The following is a 12,908-nucleotide window of genomic DNA, read 5'->3' as shown; positions in this document are numbered from 1 at the left end:
TTTTGGGGCTGTTTTGCTGCCTCTGGCACTGGGTACCTTGAGTATGTGCAAGGCATCATGAAATCTGAATATTACGAGGTTATGGGTTTTCCACTAGGACAAAGACCCCAAACATACTTCAAGAAGCACTCAGAAATGGATGGAAACAATTCGCTGGAGAGTTCTGAAAGTGGGCAGCAATGAGCCTGGATGTAAATCCCATTGATCACCTGTGGAGAGATCTTAAAATTGCTGTTGGGAGAAGGCGCCTTCAAATATGAGAGACCTGAAGCAATTTGCAATATGAGAGTGGTCTAAAATTCCAGTTGAGAGGTGGAAGAAGCTTGTTGATTGTTATAGAAAGCGATTGATTGCAGTTATTTATTCCAAACGGTGTGCAACCAAATATTAAGTTGAAGGTGCCAACAATTTTGTCCGGCTCATTTTTGGGGGGTTTGTGTGAAAATTATGGTCATTTTGCCATTTTTTCTGTTTTTTTTTTTGTGTTGTTCCTATACACACAAAGGAAATAAAAATGTGTATAACAAAACATGTGTAATTGTAATAATTTTTGGGGAGAAATAATTAATTTTCTGAAACAATTTCAAGGGTGCCAACACTTTTGGCAAGACTGTATATTAGCCGCATAAAATACACATGCAGCTCATATACCAAACACATTCAGCACACCCGGACACATATGGTGGGTACGGAAAGTATTCAGACCCCTTTAAATTTTTCACTCTTTGTTTCATTGCAGCCATTTGGTAAATTCTAAAAAGTTCATTTTTTTCTAATTAAAGTGCACTCTGCACCCCATCTTGACTGAAAAAAACCCCAGAAATTTAGAAATTTTATTAAAAAAGAAAAACTGAAATATCACATGGTCATAAGTATTCAGACCCTTTGCTCAGACACTCATATTTAAGTCACATGCTGTCCATTTCCTTGTGATCCTCTTTGAGATGGTTCTACTCCTTCATTGAAGTTCAGCTGTGTTTAATTAAACTGATAGGACTTGATTTGGAAAGGCACACACCGGTCTATATAAGACCTCACAGCTCACAGTGCATGTCAGACCAAATGAGAATCATGAGTTCAAAGGAACTGCCCAAGGAGCTCCGAGACAGAATCGTGGCAAGGCACAGATCTGGCCAAGGTTACAAAAGAATTTCTGCATTACTCAAGGTTCCTAAGAGCACAGTGGCCTCCATAATCCTTAAATGGAAGACGTTTGGGACCACCAGAATTCTTCCTAGACCTGGCCGTCCAGCCAAACTGAGCAATCGTGGGAGAAGAGCCTTGGTGAGAGAGGTAAAGAAGAACCCCAAGATCACTGTGGCTGAGCTCCAGAGATGCAGTAGGGAGATGGGAGAAAGTTCCACAAAGTCAACTATCACTGCAGCCCTCCACCAGTCGGGCCTTTATGGCAGAGTGGCTCGACGGAAGCCTCTCCTCAGTGCAAGACATATGACAGCCCGCATAGAGTTTGCTCAAAAACACATGAAGGACTCCCAGACTATGAGAAATAAGATTCCCTGGTCTGATGAGACGAAGATAGAACTTTTTGGTGATAATTCTAAGCGGTATGTATGGAGAAAACCAGGCACTGCTTATCACCTGCCCAATACAATCCCAACAGTGAACCATATTGGTGGCAGCATCATGCTGTGGGGGTGTTTTTCAGCTGCAGAGACAGGACGACTGGTTGTAATTAAAGGAAACATGAATGCGGCCAAGTACAGAGATATGCTGGATGAAAACCTCTTCCAGAGTGCTCTGGACCTCAGACTTGGCCGAAGGTTCACCTTCCAACAAGACAATGACCCCAAGCACAGAGCTAAAATAACAAAGGCGTGGCTTCAGAACAACTCTGTGACCATTCTTGACTGGCCCAGATAGAGCCCTGACCTAAACCCAATTGAGCATCTCTGGAGAGACCTGATAATGGCTGTCCACCAACATTCACCATCCAACCTGACGAAACTGGAGAGGATCTGCAAGGAAGAATGGCAGAGGATCCCCAAATCCAGGTGTGAAAAACTTGTTGCATCATTCCCAAGAAGACTCATGGCCGTACTAGCTCAAAAGGGGGCTTCTACTCAATACTGAGCAAAGGGTCTGAATACTCATGACCATGTGATATTTCAGTTTTTCTTTTTTAATACGTTTGCAAAAATTTCTACATTTCTGTTTTTTTCAGTCAAGATGGGGTGCAGAGTGTACTTTAATGAGAGAAAAATGAACTTTTTAGAATTTACCAAAGGGCTGCAATGAAAGAAAGAGTGAAAAATTTAAAGGGGTCTGAATACTTTCCGCACCCACGATATTAATCACATAGGCCCCAATTTATCAAGACCAGTGATGTTCAAACCGGTCTTGATGAGTGGAGTCAAACAGTCCTGATTCATTTAGAGGCATGTGCTTCACCACATATCTAACACCAGTCAGGGACTGGAGTAAGATTTCTGGCATAAGGTACACCACAGCTCATTATTAAGTAGACAAGCTGCTTAAAAACAGGCAGGGAAATGTTTTACCTCACAAGAAGAATCAGTTGTGATCCCCTGCTGTCCTGTCCTTTATACTCTTTTGCTTCCTCCCCTGCCCAGGAGATGTGGTATGATCAGACTGTGTCCCTGCACAGTCAGATACAGCCATTACACAGTACACAGCAGGGGCACATTTATAAGATTATCTCAGCACAGGAACATTTTATTTAAACACATCCAATTGTGGAACTTATTATTATTATAAGATCTATTGATTAAAATATACTTTTGTTCGTGGGGAAACCCTTTTAAAGTACTGAGATGAAAACAAATTTTAAACATTTTTCCCAACATTGAAAGTTTCCCCTTATTTACAGGATAAGATCATAATTTTTTACTTTGTGGGAGTCTGACTGCTGGGAACTCCACCAATTACAAGAATGGGAATCAAATGCCTTATCAGAAGCGAACATGCGCCACCTCTCTATTCATTCCCAATGGGACTGGCGGATACCGGACTACAGCACTCAGCTATTTCCATCAGTCCTAAGGAGAATGAATTAGTGGTGACCATGTATACATTTCAGAGCTCCCTTCTCAGGATCAGTGTAGATCCATGTGCTTGGACCCTCACCGATCAGAAGGTTATCACCTCTCCTGTGGATAAGTATTACCTTTTAATATTGGGAATAACACTGCAACCATACAAAAAATGTGACAAATTATTTACATTGTGTAATACTCTGTTCCAAGTCAGCTGCTGTGAATTAGTAAAGTAGGGCAAGCAGCTTTCCCACAGTACGCACACATTCTGATATTCACAGCTTAGATAATAGACAGTACATGTGCAGAAACAACCAATAAGACACACAGATATTCTACCTCTACAAAATTCATTTTCCATTGTCTAAAACAGGGGTGCACAACTTTTTTTGGCCCAAGGGTCACATTGACATACTGAACCAATGCGGGGGGCCGCACTAAACATTAGAGGTATTACCTTCTGTGACATTTGCGGCATATCGAAAGTATATACCATAAGGCTGTGTGCCCACTATGCGTTTTTCAAGCGTTTTTGCCGCAGAATTTCTGCAGCGAAAACGCTTAAAAAACGCTTGGTAATACGTGCCCCATGGTCCCCAATGATAATCCGCATGTGCTGTGCACATGCTGCGGAAATTTCCGCTGCGGATTATCATTGCGGAAAAATACGCAACATGTCCATTAATTTTGCGGACACACAGCGTAATTGCCGCCATTGACTTACATTGAATCGCTTAATATCCGCATGACTACATGTGCACATGCAGATATTAAGCGATTCAATGCGCGGATGGTACCCGGGTTTGGAGAAGAGGAGACTCTCATCCAGACCCGGGTACCATAGTATCTGTTAAAAAGTAGAATTTAAAATAAAAAATAAACATTATACTCACCTTCCGATGTCCCCCGGTCTCCTCTATGGTGCGTCCTGGCTCCCCGGTGGCTTGCAATGGTGTAAAAGGACCTTCCATGGCGTCATTTAGTCATGTGACAGGTCACGCGACTGCTGACATTGGCGGTCGCGTGACCTGTCACACGACTAAATTATGTCATGCCAGTCCTTTTACATCACCGCGAGCCGTACAAGAGACCGGGGGCCATCAGAAGGTGAGTATAATATTTTTTCTTTTATTTTTTACCATTTTTATTCTTTTTTAACTATTAACTTGGTCACACTATCTAAATCCATGCCGGTTGCATGGATTTATATAGTGTGACCAAGTTGTCAAGCACTTTTCCAAGTGATGCTAAAAGTGCTTGATAACCCGCATGCGGAAATGCATGAAAAGACGCTTCTACCTGGCAGGAAAAACGCATGTAAAATCCACACGCGTTTTTCCAGCCAGGGAGATGCAGAAAAAATCTGCAGCATTTCTGCATAGTGGGCACTTAGCCTAAAGGTTTGATAGGTATAAATTCTAGTTGCATGATTCTTACCTCCAAGTATCAGCACTCTAATGGTACATTCACACTGAGGTTTTTTTATGAGGATTTAGAAGTAGATTCTGCTCCTAAATCCATATAAAAAACTGTGTCAAATACTCTCTGAATAAGTTACCTATAATGGCAAAAGCGCCTATAGTGCACACAGTGATGTTTTCTTCATGTTATTTTGAACATTTTGCAGTAAAATTAACTGGAAGCTTATTCAAAGAGTATTTGAAGCATTTTTTTATGTGGATTTGCAGTAAAATACGCTTCTAAATACTCATAAAAAACTGTGTGAATAGGAAGAGGTCATGCATGCACATGGCTCCCTACAAAAGATCATGGTTTATTTAATTAATGTTTAATGATTCAGTTTTCCTATAAACTACAGTGGAGCGAGCACAGACACGAGGCCACCGGTCTTATTCACGTACTACTTTTTGGAGTGCCAAACGGGTTAAGAGACCCCATTCTCCTGATATGTGAGGCATCCATAACTGGTTACACATTGCACCATTAGTACTTGCCAGTCCCTGCATCTCAGCTGCTGCCACCACTCCTCTGTGTGTGGCTACTCACATATAGTTAACCTGTCTGTTAAACATTTTTCTGTCCATATGTTTGGGGGCCACACAGAATATCATTGGAGGTCGCATGTACTACCCCTATCATCCCACAAGCCGACAAGCATGCCTTTTTCCATGTTTGCCAGCAAAACGGAGTGCCCTGTTCAATTTCTGCTTTCCGTTGCAACACGGCAGCATGGTGGCTCAGTGGTTAGCACTGCTGCTTTGCAGTGCTGGGGTCCCAAGTTCAACTCCCACCAAGGAGAACATCTGCAAGGAGTTTGTAAGTTCTCCCCGTGTTTGCGTGGGTTTCCTGTGGGTTCTCAGTTTCCTCCCACACTCACTCCAAAGACATACTGATAGGGGATTTAGATTGTGAGCCCCAATGGGGACAGGGATGATGATGTCTGTAAAGCGCTGTGGAATACGATGGCACTATATAAGCAAAGCATAATAAATAAAATAACAGTTCATCAACACAGCCAGAGTCTTCGCCATCATCCATTTCATACCGGCTGTCAGCCTCACCCCCTGCCTGTACATAAACTTAATGTCCCTCTTGACAGCCACCTGCTGCTGCCCCTCCTCTCCATTTATTCTTTTACATTGCCCCTTTTTCTTTTACCATACATTTTTACTACACTATAATTAACTTTTGATACTGTTTCTGCCACAAATGCCACCTTCCCAAAAAGGACTGAGCAAGAAATGCTAGGTACATATCCAAAACCAGCAGTAGCAAAAGCCAACAGTATTAGTATGTTGCATATGGATGTAAAATTTGACTACTAAAACAGGCGTGCAAAAAGACTGTAGTTTGTGTGTCCCCCTTCACAGCCACCTGCTGCATCTCCTTCTCCCGATCCTGCTGCATATGACATTGTCCTTGAATGTCCCCAACAGCCTCAGATTGGTGATGAACATGTAGAAGTTACTGTTTTTCTCCATCCCTTGTTGCATCTTTTTGAGTGTTTTTTGCCAATATAAATATGAGGGGGATAACTTCATTGATGCTACATCTGTCCCTACTGACAAATTTAGTAGCCTCATTGAAGGGCCTCAGTAGGTGACACAAGTCTCTCTTCAGCTGCCAATACAGGATTTCAAAGTAACCCAGCTCCAATTTGTCTGCTGCATGGTATAATCAGCCACAGCTTTATGCTGCTTGTAGAGTTGCTCCAACATATGAAGCATTGTGTAATGTCACATATAAGGATGTGCTCAGTCAGACCTTTATGTTTTTGCAAAGCGTCAAGGGTGTGTCTTGCCATGTAAGAATGGTTGAAATGCCCAGACACGCTCCTGGCAATGGCCCCCACCTCTTTCAAGTTGGTATATTTCTTTAAAAAAAATTGGCACAAACAAATTTAAGAAATGTGCCATGCTCCCTTGTAAGTTTCTGTGTCCAAACACAGTGCAACCACAATATTTAGAGACTTGTTGCTTATGACAATGCCCAGTTGCAGATGACGGGGAGCCATCCAGTGTGATATTTGTTATTTAATGCAGAGGAGCAACTTATCCACTATATGGCTTTTGTTGCCCATGATCATAAGCTGTAAAATCACTTGGCAGAACTTAACCGTACAAGAACAAAAAGACTGAAGACAGTGAGTGGATGCAACATTCTGCCCGGTTTTATTGGGGATGGGATGATGTTCATTGAGGAGGATTCAGATGCGGTGTAGGAGAAGGTGTATAATCTCAGTCTGGCGTTGCAACCTGACCTAGCGCCCAACTCTGAAGGCTTCACCAAATGTCATGATTGCAGTGGTGCATCGCTACTGCTCAAAACATTGACCTAGTGGGCTATGAAAGACACATGTACAGTCCCTGCTCATAATTGCGGTTCCTTGTGTCAATTGTGCAAGGTCCTTTCAAGCTAAATACCAAGTCTAGAGTGCAGCCCGCATTCTTCTGCATGTGAGAGCATAGATAGTGCACCTCTTCTGATGGCGTCACTGTCAGAAGTAACATCACCCTGCTGTGACTAAGATGAGTCATGTGCCATATATTCCATAATGTCCTCTGCTTCCTCTCCACTAAAGTGCATACTAGAAGCAAAGGAGGCCAATTGTGACCTGAGTTTGGTAGTACTATTGCCCAGATGGTGATGGGTTGCAGCTGCTTGCATTTTTATTGCCAGATCCCATGGTTTGAGCTTTTATTCTTTTACATTAGCCCACTCATTGCCACTTTTTCTTTTACCATACATTTTTCCTACACTATAATTAATTGTTGTCACTGTTTTTACCACAAATGCCACTTTCCCAAAAAGGACTGAACATGAAATGCTAGGTAAGAAATGCTAGGTACCCATCCAAAAACCAGCAGTAGCAACAGTCTACAGTATTAGTATGTTTTGTATGAATGTCAAATTTAACTACTAAAACAGGTGTGCGAAAAGCCAGTCGTTTGTGACATGCACTCTTTGTAAGGCAGACAATCACAGTTAAATGCCTGGACTTGTTTTCAATTCTCTTTTGTATTTTTTAAAACACATTTATTCCCCACTTCCCAAAAAGGAAATAAACAGCAGGCTCCAGTATTGGTGGGGCACAGTTGGTACAGATATCATATTATACTGTATATGAGGTGTGCAAAAACTCAGTACAAGTAGTTTGTGACATGCATGATTTTTCTGGCAGACACGGAGCTTAGATTTTTTTTTCTTATAGCCATATTGTTGACTTGAATGCTTCTGCAAATGTGATCACTGTTGTGATCAATCACTGCTGCTGCCAGCTCTCCTCCTATCAATTGAATTGCTTAATTATTCTCTTTACTGCATAGACTACCACACGGATATTCACTACTGTTGTTGTACAACAAACACTATCTGTAGATATGGCTTCTGTTTTATAGCTTTCTCTCTCTCTACTGCTAAGTTGTGACATTCTTGCACTATCCAGATTCCTAAAAAATGTCTGCTGCATTCCCTGCTTCTGCTTTTATACAGACTATGATATTCCCTCCTGATTGGCTGTGCTATATCCTGTGATGTGATAGCAGCAAGGCATTATAATGAAGCCTACCTAGCCACGCCCGAGGCTTCTCTGGCTGATACAATTTTATGCATACTGTAAATTGGGAGCGAGCATTTTTGTTGATCCACTCAAAGCAAATGGCAAATTGTTCAAATTTGCCAGATACAGTGAATTTCCCAAAATTTGGCACAAATTCAAGTTGCATTTAATTGATTTGCTCATCTCTATTTATTACATAATTACAGATTTTAGTTCTAGTTCTTGAAGTTCTAGTTTAAAGAAATCGATACTGCTGTATTTAACATGTGGTTCCCTGATTAATGCAAAACAAAGGACATGCTGAGAGTTGTAGTTTTGCAACAGTTGGTTGCAAACCAACGAAATAATAAACATATCAAACAAAAGTTACCGTAAATTCCACTTACTGCCTTATCTCCCAGTGCTTTTTTTATATTAAAACGGACTTTGAAGGCCCCTGGAGCATCTGGAAGTTAAAGATATAAATAGTAAGCACTGTAATAATATTATAATTTAGTTATACATTGTTAGTTTCAAGTCAAAGCAATATTAAAGGGAATCTGTCACAATGTTTTCACTACCTAATCTGAGAGAGGCATAGTGTAGAGACAGAGATCCTGATTCCAGCAATGTCTCACATACTGGGCTACTTGCTGTAGTTTTGATAAAATCACTGTTTTAATCAGCAGGACATTATCACTGGAAGACTAGAAAACTTGCTGCTATGTAGTCAAACCCCACCCCCAACACTGATTGGCTGCTTCCTGTGTATACCATACATGGGCAGAAATCTGCCAATCAGTGGTGGGGGAAGGGTTATACAGAGCTCAGCATTCAGAGCATTGCTAGATCTACAGCAGAGAAAACTGATTTTACCAAAATGACAGCAAGCAGCCCAGTAAGTGATACATCACTGGAATCAGGGTCTCTGCCCCTATATCATGCTGCTTTCAGATGGGGTTGAAAAAAATCTGGTGATTGATTTCTTTTAAAGGCAACATGACAGCTGATTCATCACCTATCCATATAAAAAGTACACCTTGACGTGGTTGGGTGTCCAAACCACACGCACTATGAAAGAGAGGCCTGCTCTGTTATTGCAGCCAAATATTTTTTTTTCTCCAAAACGCTGCAGTGTGTCAGAGAAAACATACTTTTAAAAGCTAGATGGGGGATGTAAGAAAGTCAACTAGTCCAAGAGGTCAGCCACTGCTGATTTCTCCCAGCATTGCTCACCTGGACTGACAGGTCTCTCCCCATGTGTGTGTTTAGGAAGAGGCCTATTAGTCAACAGGAGTTGGGCGGTGAGAAGTTGCTGGAGACCGGCCTCTGGGACTAATCATCAGAGACATAAACTCCATGACTGGATTTTAAAATATGTCTTCTTTGATTCGTGCTGCACGTAGTTCAGGTAGGATAAATTAGCTACAAGGTTCCCTTTAAGTACATGAATACATGCATCCAACGACCGTGGTCCTTGGTGTCTACAACTACCTTTTAGTGTAGGTCTGGCAGAACAGATTTAACAGATTATGATTATTTCATATCATGGCACAAATAGCACCAATGACCTGTAATCCATAGCAACCAATATGTCCGTGACTCTCTTAGTTTGATTTATAATCCTACCGTAAGCACCACATGAAATCACACGACTTTTAAGGTACATGGGTGCTAAGTAGGAAACATTAAATGTAAGAGTGAAAAAAAGTAATGAATAAATATGTAATACAGGTGTCTGCAAATAACATTTGTACACTCTGATGTGAGAACTGTCACATAGTACCTTGGGACTGTCTCAATTATGAGGATGTGATTTACTATCCAATCTATTGTGGCACTGTCTTTTGTGAAGCAGTATATAGTTGAAATCGCATCAAATATATTAAAGTTTACAAGATTAAGGATTAATCCTAATGATTTATAATGCAAACCTTACAGTATTACAGATATATCCACTAAGCAGCTGGAGGAAGGCGATCAAGTGGTGTCCATATGTTATTGCCCATAGTCCCCAAACAAAGTACAATTGCACCTTTTGGAAACTTTTGTCCAGTGGGTGCAAGTGCTGAGATCCACACCAATCTCTACAACAAAGGGGAAGAAACGCTCTGAGACCGAATCTGAGCTATAGATCTATTGATCTGATCTTCAATTTTAAAAGAGCACAGTTTCTACTTCTTCATTTTAGCAGTTGTTGGGGACTTTAGCACCCCATGTACACCCCCTTATCAAGTCTGATAATTATCATCTTTATAATGTATTCCTGTAACTAAGGCAAAGAACTCCGTATTCAGAGGGCAGCAATGAGCTTCACCGTCGGTTACAGCCTCCGACTTACTCAAATTTTCACATGACCTTTATCTTAGGTGATTTTTATTAAGGGTTTTTTAACAATAACTGGGAAAGAATAGGGGGATGGGACCATGCAAAAATAAACCAGCAAGAGTAATATTTTCCCTTTTAGGAATATAAAAATAACAAGTCACACGTCTCCAACTACCTAAGAGAATAAAAGAAAGATCTGGAAAGAGAGGGAGGAAAAATAAAGAAAGAAAAGGAAAAGGAGGAGGGGAGGGAGAAGAAAAAGGGGGAAGAAGGGAGGAAAGTTCTTGGAGAGAAGTGATAGGGAGCAGAATAAAAGAAAGATCATCTGAATCAAGAAACTACGAAAATCAGAAGATTTGTAATAGATGCACAATGGCTGATAATACAACTGATAAAAAGAAAGATTTATTACAGACATGGAATTTCCTTATTCAGTGGGAAGATGGAGTTCCAAGAAGCCCACCTAGCATGGTATTTTTTTTATAATATTATTCTTTAAGGAAAGGACTAGTTCAGATAAATTATGAGTACAAACAATTTCTATAATGTTAGTGATTAATGGAATTTTCGTTAATTTCCATTTGGAACAAAAAATGATTCTTTGTAAGATAAGACCTTTATCAACCTGAGGGCTCAAGAGACAAAACACAGATTGGCTGGGCTCACACTGAGCAATTTCCTGACAGAGCCAAGCACTCTTTGCAATGGTCTTCACCACCAACCATTTCCAAAGCATAGGCACCATCAGGGCATTCTCTAATCCTCATGTGGTGCAGATGGATTAGGCAGAAAATAGAGCAGGGGTCTTCTATTCAGACACAGTTGTAACCCCCTAGAGTCAGATTATTGGCTCAATATCAGTTGGAACAATCAGTCAACAGATATTTGTGAAGGATATCTACAAGCAGATATTAATATAAAATCAGAAGTAAACCCCTCACGTTCCCCTAGGACTATGCAATAAATATGAAATAAAACATTAACCAAAAAAGATAAAATCTCCATCTATGAGATAAAATAATAATATAATTTACCTGGTCTGCAAAGTTCTGATATTGCAGTGCCGAACAAAGGGAGAATCAGAACTAGAGATTTTCCCAGCATTCTAGTAGAATGTAAATCCCTCCGGAAAAAGACTCGCTGGCCACTGAAAAGCGGTCTTAAAAACTTTGCCTGGAAAAAAGGCTTAATTATTAATCTCTTCTCCTGCAGCCAAATGACCTGTAAAACTTGTGTTTTTCTTGCCATTTGTCATTTGAAATTAGACACTAATTATACAATTTATTTGCGTTTGCTTACCATTGCTCGGTACACCCAGATTAGCCAACAATCATTAATAAATTAAAAATGATTACACCATCAGTTGGGATAGCGCTTCAAATGGACGGCGGAGAAGGGGCACTACATGTTCAGACGTTAAAACAGATATTTACACACTTGTCAATGAACGAACGACAGATGTTGTAGACTTTCTTTTCCAAAAAGGATGATGGGGTTTCATATCATCCAATTGTGGATACAAATTCTAATTTTTAGGCCAAAACATTACATGGCCTAACATATCAACCATGCTCGGACAGCAATAATTCTGACCTGCCTCATAGGCATAGGTTAGGCAGTTAGGTCAGGTCAGGAGACCTGCTGAGTATTGCGATCCCACCATGGTCCATGTTTCACCATGAGAATGCAGTTGTCTATGTAAAGAAATAGTTTTCTCCATCCCAACTATGAATTATGAAGAATTACTTATGGCATCTGTGGCCTTGTGCTTATGTACGGTCAAGATTTCAGATTTCATAGATTTAGGAGTTAGAGGTAGAAGTAAAGTGCCAATGCTATATATAGATTAATGTGGTAGAGGTAGTAAGCAGAGGACAGCAAAAGCATGTAATAGGTATGAGAATGTTAGTATATTGAATAGACCAATCAGTATGGTCCTTGTTTTGGAAGTCAAAGCTCCGGTGAACATGTGTTCCCCACACCAAGACGACGTTTTGCCTCAAGCTTCTTCCAGAGGCGTATATGAAGAAGCATGAGGCAACATGGTGTCAGGGTGTGGGGAACACATGTTCGCCGGAGCTTTGACTTACAAACAAGGACCATACAGATTGAGGTATACCTTAATAGCTATATGTTCCTATACATCTCTCAGGGTCTTTTGAATATTTTTTCTACTATTGAGGTATTCATGTTATGTTCTGCTACCAGAGCTAAGGATAGAGAGGAGATCTGTCCCTACGATAGAACTCAGCTTAATCCCTACGATGTAACAGGGAACCTGATCCTGCGATCAGACCTGCTAAAGTCCTAAGCTAGTCTGTACGGAGACCTATAGATGTGAGGAAGGAATCCCTACAAGTACTAAGGACTGGGAGGAATATGGGACACCTCCTAACAGAAATAGTAGCAGACAGACGAACAAACAAAATATATAGAACATAGAGGTCAGTAGACCAAGCAAACTAACAGAGCAAGACACAGAGCACAGGCTAGCTAGAAAGTAGATATACAATGAAGTCCAGCAAAGCCAGAAGGGCGGAGCAGGATTAAATAGGCCAACAAGGTCA

At 40.8% G+C, this 12,908-nt stretch overlaps 1 protein-coding gene across 1 annotated transcript in view; it reads right to left on the bottom strand.

The window, feature by feature from the left end:
* The window catches only part of CLTRN (collectrin, amino acid transport regulator), a 141,764-nt gene extending 130,254 nt beyond the window's left edge, over positions 1 to 11,510 (bottom strand). Inside the window, exons 1-2 of the mRNA XM_073670796.1 lie at positions 11,376 to 11,510; positions 8,421 to 8,479 (exon numbers count right to left, since the gene is read on the bottom strand). Coding sequence (XP_073526897.1) covers positions 8,421 to 8,479; positions 11,376 to 11,445 — 129 coding nt within the window. The 5' untranslated portion in view covers positions 11,446 to 11,510. The remainder of the gene's footprint in view (positions 1 to 8,420; positions 8,480 to 11,375) is intronic.
* Between the last annotated feature and the right edge of the window lie 1,398 nt (positions 11,511 to 12,908).

The sequence above is a fragment of the Phyllobates terribilis genome, unplaced genomic scaffold, assembly GCF_046119375.1.
Source record: "Phyllobates terribilis strain yellow unplaced genomic scaffold, ASM4611937v1 Scaffold_2__4_contigs__length_985480577, whole genome shotgun sequence".
Taxonomy (NCBI): domain Eukaryota; kingdom Metazoa; phylum Chordata; class Amphibia; order Anura; family Dendrobatidae; genus Phyllobates; species Phyllobates terribilis.
The sequence above is the reverse complement of the archived record's forward strand: the minus strand, read 5'-3'. Positions and strand labels throughout refer to the sequence as shown.